The sequence below is a fragment of the Rhinopithecus roxellana genome, chromosome 14 (genome assembly GCF_007565055.1).
Source record: "Rhinopithecus roxellana isolate Shanxi Qingling chromosome 14, ASM756505v1, whole genome shotgun sequence".
NCBI lineage: Eukaryota > Metazoa > Chordata > Mammalia > Primates > Cercopithecidae > Rhinopithecus > Rhinopithecus roxellana.
In genome coordinates, this window is record NC_044562.1 from 104,486,966 (window position 1) to 104,502,336 (window position 15,371).

At 38.9% G+C, this 15,371-nt stretch overlaps 1 protein-coding gene across 10 annotated transcripts in view; it reads left to right on the plus strand.

Annotated features, from left to right (window-relative positions):
• The window catches only part of RBMS1 (RNA binding motif single stranded interacting protein 1), a 213,652-nt gene that overhangs the window by 171,779 nt on the left and 26,502 nt on the right, over positions 1 to 15,371 (plus strand). For all 10 annotated transcript variants that reach the window (XM_010379099.2, XM_030916221.1, XM_010379102.2 and 7 more), the window contains 3 exons: positions 1,667 to 1,758; positions 10,536 to 10,693; positions 13,289 to 13,368. In XM_010379099.2, the coding sequence (XP_010377401.1) occupies positions 1,667 to 1,758; positions 10,536 to 10,693; positions 13,289 to 13,368 (330 nt within the window). The remainder of the gene's footprint in view (positions 1 to 1,666; positions 1,759 to 10,535; positions 10,694 to 13,288; positions 13,369 to 15,371) is intronic.

Here is a 15,371-nt window from a genome sequence, read left to right on the forward strand (position 1 = left end):
TGACCCGCTGAAACTGTATGAGAGAGAGAGAGTATGTGCATGTACATGCCTGTGTGTGTATCCACAGAGTGTTGTTGCATGTTAGCATGGACAACAGATGTCTAAAAAACATCCAAGATATGTTTAACCTTATTTCTAACCTGGCACTTAAGTAGCATTCTTTGTTTTACCTAGATCAACCTCTTCATTTTGCTCTCCAGCCTGGCTGTTTCTCTGTTGTCTAAATCAAATTATTTCAGCCCAATTCCAAGTAATATAAGGAAGCTGCTTCTTGTTTCAGTTTTAACATTCATCTCTCCTGAAACATCTATTCCTGTAGTCGATAGTCTGCTCCATCTCATTATAACTTACTCCGTTACCAGGCCATATTTTTGGTACTAATACTGCAAAACTGACTTTGGGTTGTTTCTGAGCTTTCTGTTTGACTGTATTGATGTTGATTTTGTCACTAGTATCATACTATCTAAATTACTACTACTTAGTAATATTTCTGTAAGTAAATGATAGGGCTGGCTCCTCTTCTAAACAACCTTCCAATGATGCTTTTCTTTTTCAAAGTGTTCTTACTCATTTAATATTAGTTTGAGTTCCATGGAAGGCTCTGGTATTTTGCCTGGTACCCTGTTTCTTTAGTCTACTAAGTATAACTTAACCTTTTTCTCAATAACTTATAATTATCACAGTGAAAAGTCTGTGATTCTCTATTTTGATACAGTGATACTCATGGGATCTGTTGAGATTCATGAGGCTATTAGTTCTTATGCTGTGTAAGTCCTATTCTTTGCATAGATTTTTCTCTTTCATTGCTTGTTAGTAGTTTTTGCCATTAGACGCCATTCATATACTTACTCTGTAGCAGGCCTGCCATCACCCCAGCCCCGCTTTTCCCCTAATTTTCTGCTTTTGATTTGTTGTGGCCTGGGAAGACAGATGACCAGCTCATTAAAAATGTTTGTAAAGCTATGGATAAGGAAACTTCAAACTAGTGCATCTCTTAGGAGGTTATGTGTTTGTTTTGTTATGTTTTGTTTTTAGACTTTAGAACATGAACTGCCAAAACATATTTTAGGTGCCTTGAGGCATTTTCCCCAGCTCTTCTTTATTTGGAAGGGGTGTGATGAGCTGTATTTTAAGAAAATAAGTATGATGTCTTTAACTGAGTACTAAACTTTAGATTATTTTATATTGGGAGTGTCTAATAGTTGTACTTATTCTAATTTTTAAAAATACAAGTTTATCTGCAAAATTTTTGTTTCTGTCATTTGTAAACTCTGTAGGATGGCTCCATCTTTCTTACTGAATCATTAAAATGCTATTTCTCTGAAGTTGACTTTTATTCTTCCTTTTTTTTAATTTCTTTTTTTTAACCTTGTTTGGCAACTTAAATGTCTTTTTGTTTGTTTCGAGTAAATACAAGACACGTCAGAGCTTGAATAGGGAAACACTGGTTCTTTACTCCCCAGCTCCCTCTGAAGGGACGCTTGTCTGGCTGGTGACAGGGAAGAAAGGCCCAGGAGGCCGCTGGCCTGCAGCTATTAATGCCTTAGCTCCCTCAGGACATTTTCATCTCTCTTGCCTGCACCAGAAACAAAGTAGAGCTGTTCTTTTACCTTTTACCTAACCACAGAATAATGGCTTAAATACTAAATGTGTTTTTGCATTTCAGGTTACGGTTTTGTCGACTTTGACAGCCCTGCAGCAGCTCAAAAAGCTGTGTCTGCCCTGAAGGCCAGTGGGGTTCAAGCTCAAATGGCAAAGGTGAGTTGAGAGCCGGCAATCGCTTCTCTGTTCCACAGCTTTGGTTGTGAAGCCTGACAGGTCTGCTTTTTCTATCCGCATCTGCAATCTCCCCTTCATCCCACTCAGCACAGCACCTTCTGGACACTTGTCCTGTGCCTCCGCAGCCTCCACAGTCACTCTTGTGCAGAGGACTGTTCCTCGTAACTTAATCTGTGAAGGAGGATTTATAAATATATAAAATTTACATAGTAAATTATGTAACCCCATAAGTAAATTGAAGAAATAGCAGCATATTTTCTCAGGTAATCAGGTGTTTGTGAGTCTTTAAGATCTGTACTGTTTAAAAAAAAAAAATTTAAATGTCAGTGCCCAAGGAATGAATACTCTTCTAGACATGTTTCAAAAGATAATTGTGTATAGCATATTCTATTTCAGAAATATGTATAACTGGCACATACATTATACAAATATTAAAACAAGTAGTTTTAATGCGAATGTAAGCTTCAGATGCTATTTCTATTGTACAGTAGTAAAATATTTTTAGGTGTTGATTATTGATGGGATATAAATCTACTTTTTAGTAGTTCTATAATGACTTTATTCAAGACTTATTTCTGATGAACTTTTAGTGTATTTTAGATGAGCAATATTGTTGAAAATTTCTTCAGGTGAGTAATATGCCTGAATGTTAGGGGATAGTAAAATGGGAGACCATGTTTCATGCTTTATATGTATTTTAGCACAGTACACATGGATGTTAATTATAAGGTACATTTTTCTTGAAAACTTTCATCTTATGGTAGTTTACTGCTACAGTTTTGACTTAGAATATCACAGTTTCTGGATGTAAATGGAATTGATCAGCCAGTCGTTGTGTCTTTCTCCTTGCATTAGTTTCATCCCGAAAGTTAGTTTAAGATGCTCAGACCCTCTTCCAAAAGTAATGATGCCTTAGATAGACTTGATGGCCTTGAAAAAGTTGGCCTTACATGATCTAAATCCCTAGTTCAGGTGCAGTCATAATTCTAAAGCTGGAGGGACCTTAGACTGTCTAGTGCATCTACCCCCAACCCGACTTTCAATTTTGTTAAGAAGAGCCAAGGCCCAACTAGGAGAGTCACACTTGGAATGGCATGCTTCTCTTAAGAGCTTACATTCCATAATACACATTCCGTTATGTACCACACACATTTAGGAATCTCTGCTGAATAAACTGGTATTTATGTCCCACTCTTTATTACCCAAATGTAAGTTTGCATTACATCCTAATACCTACTACCTACAGTGCAGTTATTAAGACATCTGTGTAATTATGTAAATTTTTTAAAACCTGAGTTCTTCAGTTGCTACAGAAAATATTTTCAAGCCCGAAACTCAGCAGTTTGATCTTGTGAGTATTCTTTTTAAAAGAGCAATACTTTTATATTTTCTGGCTTCTTCAAGTAAAGAGGAAAGTAATTTTATACTGTCTTCTGCTACTTCTGAATTGTAGCACGTAATTGTTCCCTGAGAAGCATTTGCATACACATAAGAAGGTTCATAGAAGTTAAAGGACTCTGGTAAGCGGATAAGTTGCCTACTAGGACCTTAAGGATGTTGAAAAACCTGTATGCAGCTATAGGGTAGAGATGTACTTTGAATGAAAGAATCAGCATAAAGATTTCAGTAATTAGTAAAAGGAATCACCTTTCTAAGTAGCTGTTGCCATTTAATATTTTTTAAACTTTGCATTGAGTTGAACTTACTTTAGATTTTCTTAAACTCCAGAGTAAGAAGTTTTTTCACTCTGTCGCCCAGGCTGGAATGCAGTGGCACAGTCTTGGCTCACTGCAACCTCTGCCCCTCTGGGTTCAAGCAATTCTCCTGCCTCAGCCTCCCGACTAGCTGGGATTACAGGCACTTGCCACCACGCCCGGATAATTTTTGTAATTTTAGTAGAGAGAGGGTTTCGCCATGTTGGCCAGGCTGGTCTCAAACTCCTGATCTCAAGTAATCTACCCGCCTCAACCTCTTGAAGTGCTGAGATTACAGGCGTGAACCACCACACCTGGCCTCAGAAACTGTAAATATTGAGCATCATGATTTTCAGATTATGTGTCCCTCATATAGAGATTCTCTGTGACATTATTGAAAGACAGTGATAAAGAGGTTTTAAATATGTTTATTGTGACTATGTGATACCTATGTTGCATAATGATTTGCAGAATTTTAATCTGGTTCTGTAAACGATGGGTAACCCAGCATTGTATAAGCAGGACTTTTAGGGCACACTCGGAAAACAACTTTCTTCTTTTCCCCACTGTCCATTCTATTAAATAATGCACTCATTGAAGCTCCTTGCTTTTGGATAAAATCCAGGGCAACTCTCATGACTTCTGTAGCCACTGTCATCATTTCAAGAAGTTCCCCTAGCTTCTTTCATTTCAGGTGTTTCTGGTTGATATTTTTTTGGTAGAATGCCTCAGTTTTTCATAGCCAAACTCCATGAAGCATACATATGTTTCAGTATATTTTCAGTCAGAGTCTCAAGTTACATAGCAAATACAGTTTATAGAATGTCAGACTCACATGTAGATGTTTTTAAAACTCCTGAGAGTCAACATAAGGGATGTGTGTCTTGGATATTGTTGGTGCTGAGAGAGACATCACAGCCTAAAAAGCAATTGTTGGCTGACAACCATATTGATTATTTGGTGATCAGGAAGCAGTGTTTCCATCCCAGCAGAACCATTTGTTATATGTGTGCACACATGCACAGAGACAGATGTAATGATGAATGTATTTAGTTACATTTTTGGGAACTATAAAAAAATAGGAAAATAAAATAGTTACATTTTAGAAAATTTGGTTGAGGGTTATGACTGATGTGTAATACATTATAATTTTTTCCTATTTAACATAATCTGAAATAGGCTCTCGGTTAACATTTTGATGCTCAATTTCTGATTTTCAGGAACAGATTGTGATGTTAAGTGTGTGATGCCTATAATTTAATACTCCAATACTGTTTATTTGACAAAAATTTTGAGTGTCATGTAGTGAATCTTCAGCTGAAGCTTCTTCCTTCCCTGGATTAGGTCTGCTGCAAGTAGCAAGCTTATAGTAAGATGAGCAAATTATGAATTTCTTTCCTATTTCCAGAGCTTGTGTTTTTCTCACTCTTCCTTCAGCTTACTAGCCGTGGCTTTGTTTAACCCCTCCAGGGTTGGTGTGCTGGAAAAGGATGACCTGACAATGAGGTGATCTGATGTTGATTTCTGTAGCCAGGCAGCATGCTGATGCTTTCTCTCATGGAATGCTTTGGTTTTCTGAGATCTTTAACCAACTCCATCCCTACCTCCGCTAAATTGATCTTTCTCCTATAGCTCCTTGAAGTGAAAGAATACATGTCCTCAGGTTGACATGGTCAGCTCCTGATAATCTAATGGTCTATCTTCAACCCCTTTCTGCTGGGATTTCTTGCCCCTCGAAGCAGCCTTGGGAGGATCTAACAACCCTGGGCCAACTCTACCTGTGTGGCCCACATCTGATCTACCTTTGCCAGTCATCCTTTGGACAGAGTTACCTCCCGGCCACACTTGTCAGCCTTTCATCCTTTCTCCTTGAAGATTCCTTAGATTTCTAAGTGGGACATCTATCTGTTGTATCCACTCAGGTTCCTAAGACACAGATCAATCTCCCTGAGTGGTCGTCCCTCTTGCTTGACTGATGGTGAGAGGAAAGCAATTCACAGGGTGAGACTGGGAACGCTTCAGCGTTTCTCTCCCCATAATTAATGCTCACTCTCAGTCTCTCCAGTCTCTTAGACACAGACAGGAGGTGGGTGGTCAGTTAAGTGTCCCAAACCAGTTCTCAGCAGCTCCTTTCAGGCTGTCTTTAGGTGGTCTGGTTTCTCACTCTGGAATGTGGGAGTGCCCAACACCCATTGTTTTGTGGTCTCCCCTCAAACAGAATTAGGAAGAGTTCTATTTTAGCAATCTGTTAAGAATATAGAGGCTTCAGTTGGAGTGACCACTGAACACTTACCTAGGCATCATTTCCAATGCCTGTAACATTAAGCAGCATAGAATATTAACTATACACTGTTTTGAAGAAGCCTTTACAATGCTTTTATTCAAAACTGGACTGGGTGTAGACTGGCACTATATGTCATGTCTACAGCGCTCTTCAAATACTAGCTTTCCCCCAGGTTGAAAATGAGCACTGTTCAAAGACCTCTTTAGAAAGCTTGATACTATAAATTGGCTAAGGAAAAGGACCTCTTCCTCCATCATCTGTGGCGAGGACCAGTACTCAGGTTCAGAGGTGCTGGCCAGCTGCCAACATTCTGCATATTGTGAATTTCTTTAGGTCCCTGTAGAATGACTTGAGATTCCTAGACCTGATTTCTTTTTTATGATATCATTAAAGTTACAAGAGGTATTTTAAATATCAGTGCATTTATCGTTCTATGCCGTAGAACCATGAGTTTGAGTATCTAGACTTGACTTAGCCCCTTTATGCTGTCTGGATAAAGGAGCACCTGACACACATCTTTCACGGAGATGATTTTTGTTTTGTTTTGTTTTGTTTTTTGAGACAAGATCTGGCTCTTCACCCAGACTGGAGTGCAGTGGGGCGATCTCAGCTCACTGCAACCTCCGCCTCCTGGGTTCAAGCGATCTTCCCACCCTCAGCTTCCTGAGTAGCTGGGACAACAGGCATGCACTACCACACCTGGCTAATTTTTGTATTTTTTTGCAGAGACCAGGTTTTGCCATGTTGCCCAGTCTGGTCTCGCACTCATGAACTCAAGCAGTCTACCTGCCTAGGCCTCCCAAAGTGCTAGGATTATAAGCATGAGCCACCACACCCAGAGGGGAAGTGATTTTTAAAAGAAGTTTAAGTCCAGCCCCTGTGCTTGCGTGATAGGGAGGGGACCCATCACTTTCCACTCTCCTCTAGTGAACTAATCAGGATACTATAATGTGTTGAAAACTCATATTGCTATATATTAAAAGTCTTTCATCCTTATATAATCAGAAAAAAATTAAGGGCAATCACTTAGAGGATAGGGGCAGAAATATAATATTGTTTGACATACTGGCTACCTAAGTTGAAAAAGAACCCCACAAATATTCAAAACTAAATTGCTGCAAAACTGCAAAATGAGGGCATTAGAGACCAGTGATTGGTTTTTATTTGTGTTTTAATTTTCAGTGCTTTGCCTGGTACCTGCCATATGGTAGGTTTTTAGTGTTTGTTTTGTTGATGATCAAATAAATTAATTAAGAAAATAACTTTTTTCCAAGCTTGGGCAGATACTGAGAATTAAGAAAGGGACAGTTAAAAATTATATCCCTCAAGTACACTGATGAAACTTAACCTAATGGCTTTGGGCCTTTTGGAAAACCTGTTTATGTTAAACTAGGCAAATGTTACAAATGTTTACATCTTTCAAATAAAAGACTCAGATTCTATAAAAGGAAAAGAAACACAGATAATGAGCTACAAAGACAGAAAAGGGGAATGGACATTGTTTATATCTATTAACAAAGTGGCTTCTGTAGGCCTTCCATTTCTTCCTATTGCCTGATGGGGGTCAGCAAATCCTCATGTGCTGTTTGGCTATTGGGAAGTTTACACGTTTTTTTCAATAAATAGGCAGTCACACGAGCAGGAATGTAATTCCCCCTCTCCATCCAGAGCTTCAACCATGCTCTGAGCAGTTTGCAGTCACATGCCAGTGACCGGCTATCTGCTGGTTGTTGAACCTATTCCGTAAAAGAGAAAACAGATGTCTGCTCTTACTGCCAAGTCCCCGTTCTTGCAGTTTTAGGAACCATTCCACACTCACGGGGAGGTTTTTGTTCATTTCTTTCGGATGATGACTGAGTGCTTTATGCTGTGCAGGACTTCCAAGCCTGGCTTTTCTACTCACGTGAACGTTAGTAGCTGTTTATCCCTCTGACAGCCAGTGTGGGATCTAGTTTTCTGCTTTTTATGGAAACCCGTGAACCCCTTCCATGCCTAGGGACAAAGGAGGCCCATTGACCCCATTTTTATGTTTGGTCACCTATAATTGAAAGAATAAGTATTTTTTTCAGACATAGCATTGTAAATAATAAGCCAGTTATGGTTTTCACTGATTTTAAAGATACTAAACGATCCTCATTTCAAGAACCACCACCAGTTATTGCATGTATTGTATATCCTGTTCACAGTGAATGTGTGGTTATAAGAATGCATGGACAACAACTAAAAAGAAAGTAAAATTTAAAAAGAAAAAACACCCATGAAAAGAAGGGATTAGGAAAAAAAGAATTCATGGACACTTTGTTATTTTGTGGCATGTGCTGCCAGCTTGGAGTTTCTCCCCCCCCCCCCCCCCCCCGTTTTTGTTTTTGTTTTTTTAATTACTGCAACTTTGTGGGCAATGTTTGCAGGACATGTTGACCATTTGAAAAGAAACATAAATAACATTAGCACTAAAGGTCATCCCAAATGAAATTAGGTTTCTAACTGACAGGGTCGTTGCTATTGAAAACAAGTGCATTAACATCATAGGAAATACTTTCCTGCATTAGTCTACTCTATTTCACTATATCAAAGAGTGGTTTAAGAGCCCAGTTCTTTCTGGGATTCTGATTTATAGCATTTTTTAATATTATTTCCTCATCAGTAAACTTTCAAGTTGAATCAAGACTTTAAAGCATGGCTGGGTGCAGTGGCTCACGCCTGTAATCCCAGCACTTTGGGAGGCCAAGGTGGGCGGATCACGAGGTCAGGAGATCGAGACCATCATGGCTAACATGGTGAAACCCCATCTCTACTAAAAGTACGAAAAATTAGCCAGGCGTGGTGACGGGTGCCCGTAGTCCCAGCTACTCGGAAGGCTGAGGCAGGAGAATGGTGTGAACTGTCAGCAGTTATAATACAATGATAAGTATTTCTGTATCTATAGAAAAGGTACAGTAAAAATATGGTACAAAAGATAAAAATGGTGCACCCTCATAGGGCACTTATCATGACTGGAGCTTAGAGGACTGGAAGTAGCTGTGGGTGAGTCAGTGAGTGTGTGCTGAGTGAATGGGAAGGCCTAAGACCTTACACTGCTATAGACTTTATAAACACTGTACACTTAGACTACATTTAATTTATTTTTTAAAATTTCTGGCAAGGCGCGGTGGCTCACACCTTTAATCCCAGCACTTTTGGAGGCCAAGGTGGGTGGATCGATCACAAGGTCAAGAGATCGAGACCATCCTAGCCAACATGGTGAAACTCCATCTCTACTAAAAATACAAAAATTAGCTGGGCATGGTGGCACACACCTGTAGTCCCAGCTACTTGGGAGGCTGAGGCAGGAGAATCGCTTGAATCCAGGAGGTGGAGGTTGTAGTGAGCTGAGATCATGCCGCTGCACTCCAGCCTGGCATAGAGCGAGACTCCATCTCAAAAAAAGAAAAATTTTTTTTCTTCATTCATGAATTAGCTTATTGTAGCTTTTTTACTTTATAAACCTTTAAATTTAACTTTTTGACTTTTGTAATATTTAGCTTAAAACATACACATTGTGCAGCTATACAAAAGTATTTTCTTTATACCTTTATTCTATAAGCATTTTTCTATTTTAAAATTTATTATTTATGACCTTCTAAATTTTTATAAAAAACTAAGACACTAACACACACATTAGCCAGGGCTACACACGGTCAGGATCATCAAGACATCACCAGGTGATAGGAAGTTTTCATCTCTGTTACAGGACCACCATCATATATGCCATCCGCCATTAACTGAAATGTCATTATGCAACTCATGTGCATGATATCACAAGATAAGCATGGCTTATCTTCCTGGAGTGTCAGTGTTACTTACTGGTATTAGGTCAAAAACATTGTTTCTCCATTAAAATAAACTTAGGAAGCAGATTGCAAAATTTACATGACTTTTTTTTTAAAGATAAAACACATGACTTCAAGAACATTTTGCAGCTCTGGCAAGGCTACCTTGCCTTTTGCCTATAGATACATAATTATTCTCCTTGCTTTCAGCACTGCTTAAGTAGGAAAGTTGAAGTAGTAGTGACTGACAAAGTAAAATCAAACCCCTTAGATAGCCTTTTGCAAGCCTCTTGACTTCTGCTTGATCTTCAGGTCCCAAGTCAATGCCATGTCCTCTGAACAAAGTATTTCCTCCCCCATCTACTCTTGAGTTAAGCTTTTCCAAGAGTCTAAAATTTGCCCTACCCAGAATTAACTATTTTATATGGCCTTGTGATTTCTTGTTTTTGTTAAATTAGCTGTTTTTACTATTGCTGATCATGACTCAAAAGTAGTATGAACTTTGCTATGGAGCAGAGGATGGGAATTTGGGCAGATCCCTATTGGACTATAGATGACTTGGTCCAGAATCCTTCATGTATCTCTAAATTGAATTATTAGCAGTAATAGTTTCCTGCGCAATAGTGTGCCTGAAATGGACTCCTAAAAGTAACAGTGGAGGAGAGGTCGGTTATTTTTAGAAACACTGTAAACAAATGAGAGTTGTGGTTCCATGAGGGCATTCTCTCCAACTCACTAGTGCCATTTCCAGATCTGCTAAGAAGGGCTTGGTGGGATCATGTCTGGTCTGCACAGATTGTCCAAGCTTCAGACACTGTTTTCAAGCATCCAAGGTGACTTTGGTGTTCTGAGGTTCTGAGTACTTTAAAAGGACTTGAGCAAAGAAAGTAGCTAATAAAAATAGGTGTGTTAACATAAATATCTCACCTTCTGTTGGAAATTAATGGACAACACTCTGTTCTGTTTTAGCAACAGGAACAAGATCCTACCAACCTGTACATTTCTAATTTGCCACTCTCCATGGATGAGCAAGAACTAGAAAATATGCTCAAACCATTTGGACAAGTTATTTCTACAAGGATACTACGTGATTCCAGTGGTACAAGCCGTGGTGTTGGCTTTGCTAGGTAAGCCTTGTGCCCTGTCTTTATTATGTCAACAACAATAGCTTTTCCTCATTACCTTGGAAAACTAAAAATGACCAAGAAGAGAGAGTTTCAGCTGGGGTTGTGGGAGCAGTTGCACCTTAAACTTAAATTATGTGTAAATACCAGACTGCATTTTTCCAGATCTTTTGCAAGTTTATTAGAATTCATGAAGCTGAGCACACTAAATATTTGGGTCCTCATGGAAAGGAACTATCACATGAGCAAAAGTTCTGAATGGGTGTGTGTCCTTAGATCAGGATACTTCTAACTTTTTAAAAATAACAGTCAGTCTCCTGAATTCAATAGATAAATCATGTTTTTCTTATTCGATGGAAATTTGATTCATCAGTAAAGTAAATGGGTTAGGTTTTAAAATGAAATATGTAAAACATTCAGAAAAGTAAGACAAGGACATGATACCTGTGTAACCACCACACAGATATGACAAATACTAACATTTTATAATTTCTGTTTCAGATTTTTTTTTTTTTTTTTTTTTTTTTTAAAGAAATAAATCGAGGCCAAGCATAGTGGCTCATGCCTGTAATCCCAGCACTTTGGGAGGCCAGGCGGGCAGAGTTCGAAACCAACCTGGCCAACGTGGTGAAACCCTGTCTCTACTAAAAATACGAAAATTAACTGGGCATGGTGGCAGGCGCCTGTAATCCCAACTACTTGGGAGCCTGAGACATTAGAATCGCTTGAACCTGGGGGATGGAGATTGCAGTGAGCCGAGATCACGCCACTGCACTCCAGCCTGGGCAACAGAGCGAGACTTAGTCTTAAAAAAAAAAAAAAGAAAGAAAGAAAATCTTCTAGGGGCTGCACGCAGTGGCTCACACCTATAAACCCAGCACTTGGGGAGGCCAAGGCGGAAGGATTGCTTGAGCCCAAGAGTTTGAGACCAGCCTGGGCAACAGAGCGAGACCCTTTCTCCACAAAAAGTTTAAAAATTAGCCAGGCATGGTGGCACATGCCTATAATCCCAGCTGCATGGGAAGCTGAGGCAGAAGGATTGCTTGAGCCCAGAAGTTGGAGGATACAGTGAGCCATGATCATGCCACTGCACTCCAGCCTGGGTGACAGACCTCTCCCTCTCCCAAAAAAAAAAGTCTAGTTATAACTAAAGTGCCCTCTACTCCTTCCATCTAATTTTTATCTTTTTCTCCCCAGGAAAAAAAAAAAAACACACTTCAGAGTAGTGGTTATTTTGGTTTCTGATGGAAAAATACTAAATAGAAAGCTCTTTGATTTTTATCAAAATTCTAATCCAAAGCTGATTTTTATATGATGCATTAATTAGAAATTTATTAATACCGTGCAATAACAAATAATGTGTACATATTTTAAAGTATTGACTTTGATTTTATAGGAAGAATTTCTGAGAGTTTACTTTTATACACAAATGACAGTCACATCTTACCTCAGACCTGTGATATATCAACAACAAAGCATTATTATTACATGTTGTTGTATATATTAGAAAATTGAGACCAAAAAGGGAACTTTTCCATTGTTACCTAACTGCCAAATAATGAAGCAGGGACTGGAATTTGGTTCATCTGGATTTTTAGTTCATTGCTCTTTCTGTCAGGCCAGATAATTTTATCATAAAACTAAAATATCCTACTAGTAGTAAGTCACCAAGGCCAGCATCTCCAGTGTATGCTGCACTGGCTGAAATGACACAAGTGAGTCACTGAATAGCTTAGCATCTTTTTGTCACTTCTGTGGGTGTTCTGAAAACAGATCAAGTTGTATCATTTCTGTATCCAAAGACAGAAATCAATTAAATTACATTGTTTTTTGAAACTATCACTGCTTGTTAAAACTAAGGTGTAACTCTGAGTAGTCCAGGTGTATAGAGTGGTTTTAGTAGATTATTCAGTGTTTATTCCATTAAAGAAAAATAATTTGAAGTAATTTAAGTTCCCAGCAATGTTTCTCAGATACTTTCATCCACCTGTAGGTATAGAATAAGTTGTAAAGTTAGCCTCCAACCTTTACTCCTCCAAAGCCAAGGCGACAAGGTATATAGTTGACTTCACTAAATTTAATTTTAAACCTGAAGCAAATGTAAGAAGCATATAAGGCGCACCCTCTCACTGATACTGGCTGTTATCATGACTTTTTAGTCTGTCACTTTGTGAATTTGTAAAAGCAAAGACAATTTAAAAATGACTAGTATTTTAGCAAGTAGAAAATACCCTAGTATTTTAAACTGTTATTTCTTCAATTCAGTATTATGGCTAACAAAGCTATTGTGTATTGATTTTTCAATTTTACAACAATTAGAATAAAATTATACATTTGATGTACTTGATCTTAAACACTCAATATAATTGATTCTTGCTTTGCTTCAGAATATACTCTTATTGTTATCAGTTATCATTTTACTATAGAAGTACAAAAGTAGCAGTTAGATAAAAGGTAGAATAGACCCTTTATCATATTCACATTTTTACTAGCTTTCATTTGTATCCAAAAAACCTATAAGAATGTTTATGCATGCACAGAACAAGAGGAAAGCTGAGACCTTTAAATATTTATGTATTCTATTTTTATTATAAATAGGATGGAATCAACAGAAAAATGCGAAGCTGTTATTGGTCATTTTAATGGAAAATTTATTAAGACACCACCAGGAGTTTCTGGTATGTTGTTTGTCTGAAACTTTATCAGTAGTCTTCTGTATGATGTATGTTTAACTTTAGCACGTGATGACGTCAGTAGAACAAAAACCCCTCATTTTGCTCTTCAAGATGCATTTTGTTGGATTTACAAATAAGACTTAAAAATTCACCTCTCCCTAGGCATAGACATTGGATGTTTAAATGTTAATGGAAGCAGTGGTAAGGAGCTGGCTTATAAAGCGTTGTGCAATTCACTCCTCTTTTGTTGCAGCAGCCAGCTTCTAAACCACCTTATCACCATCCTCAGTGAACCTCCCTTCATTGGATCATATCCGTTGAGCAGTGTGTGGTACCTTTCTATCCCAGCAGTACCTAGACCTCAGCTCCTATGGCCTTTGTGTCCACTCCACTTTGACCACTTTCTCCCATGGTTTTACATTGTGTTGTCATTACCAAGAACACCACACTTCATGGGTTTTTCATTCTAATGTCACACTTAGTCTAACTCCCACAAACCCTGATCTGAAATACAAAGGGATCCTTCTCTTTTCACTTCATCCTCCTTTACCTGTTTCTCTTTCCTACTAAATCTGGTCTCCATTTTTGAGTGTTAAAATCATTTCTTAAGTGGCATTCTCCTGTTTCTTGCACCCCATCCCTTGGTCACACTATCATGGCAGAATACTGAACCTGGATTAATCCTGCCATAATTCACTCACACCACTTTTGTTACATCCATGCAGGCAAAGATTGGCACTACCACAAATTAGATGTCTTCAGCTTGAGCAATTGCTCAGCACCACCAGTCCTCACTCAGCTTCCTTGCCCTTCCCTAGCAGCAGTTCTCAATTTCCCCAGCCTGCTCAGTCCCCTCCCTAACCCCCTCCCTAACTCTCAAGTACATGACTTCACTTCCTACTTGATGAATAAAATTGAAATCACCAGGTAGAAATTCCGTCAGCTTCCTGCTCTCTCCCAGCAAGGGGACCTACACCCACATCCAGTCTTACCAGTCTCCTTTCTTAAAGTCTCATAGACAAGGGTTTCAAAGCTGTCCTTGAGATCCCATCTCATTGAGACATTGCTCTACCAGTCACTGCCTCACTCTCCTATAATTTCAGTTTCTGTCTTTTGCTTTTGTTAATTTTTTTTCAGCAAAGCCAAGAAATTTGAATTTCAGTTACTGAAATGACAGATATCTAGCAAGACTAATTGGTGAGGAAATGGGGGAAATGTGCAAACAAGTAACACTAGGAACAAAACTTGTGAACGTAACTACAATAGACATTTTTAATCACAGGATTCAGTGAACAAAAACTGTGAACTACTTCATGCCAAAAATATTCAAGAAGATAGCCATTTGTGCTTGAAATCATTCAAGTCTTTGCAATCTAGAAACTAAACTAAGCACCCTGGTTTTTTACAGCACCTTCTCATGTCAACATTTTAAAGTGTAGTCTTCACTTCCTTACTTCCCATTTATGCCTCAGTTCTCTCCAATCTGACATTTCCTGGTGTGTGGTTGAAATTCCTCTTGGTAAACTTGCAGTATTAGTTTGCTAGACAGCCATAACCAAGTACCACAAGCCGAGTAGCTTAAACCATAGAAATGTAGTGTCTGAGAGTTCTGGAGGCCAGAAGCCCAAGATCAAGATGTCAGCAGGTTGGTCAGAAGCCCAAGATCAAGTTGTCAGCTTCTACCCAGACACCCAAGCCAGGCAATGAGGGAAGGATCTGTTCCAGGCTTCTCTCCTTGGCTTGTAGATGACTGTCTTCTCCCCGAATCTCCTCACAGCACCTTCCCTCTTTGTCGTCTGTCTCGTGCCCAGATTTCCCTTTCTTAGGAAGACCGCAGCCTTATTGGATGAAGGCCTACCCCCTCGCCATGATCTTGCTTTAACTTTGATGACCTTGTCTCTAAGTAAGATCACATTCTGAGGACTGGGTGTTACGACTCCACACAGTTCAACCTGTAACTCTTAATTCCTGATGACCCCATCTGGAGAATTTCCCCTCTTTTTATC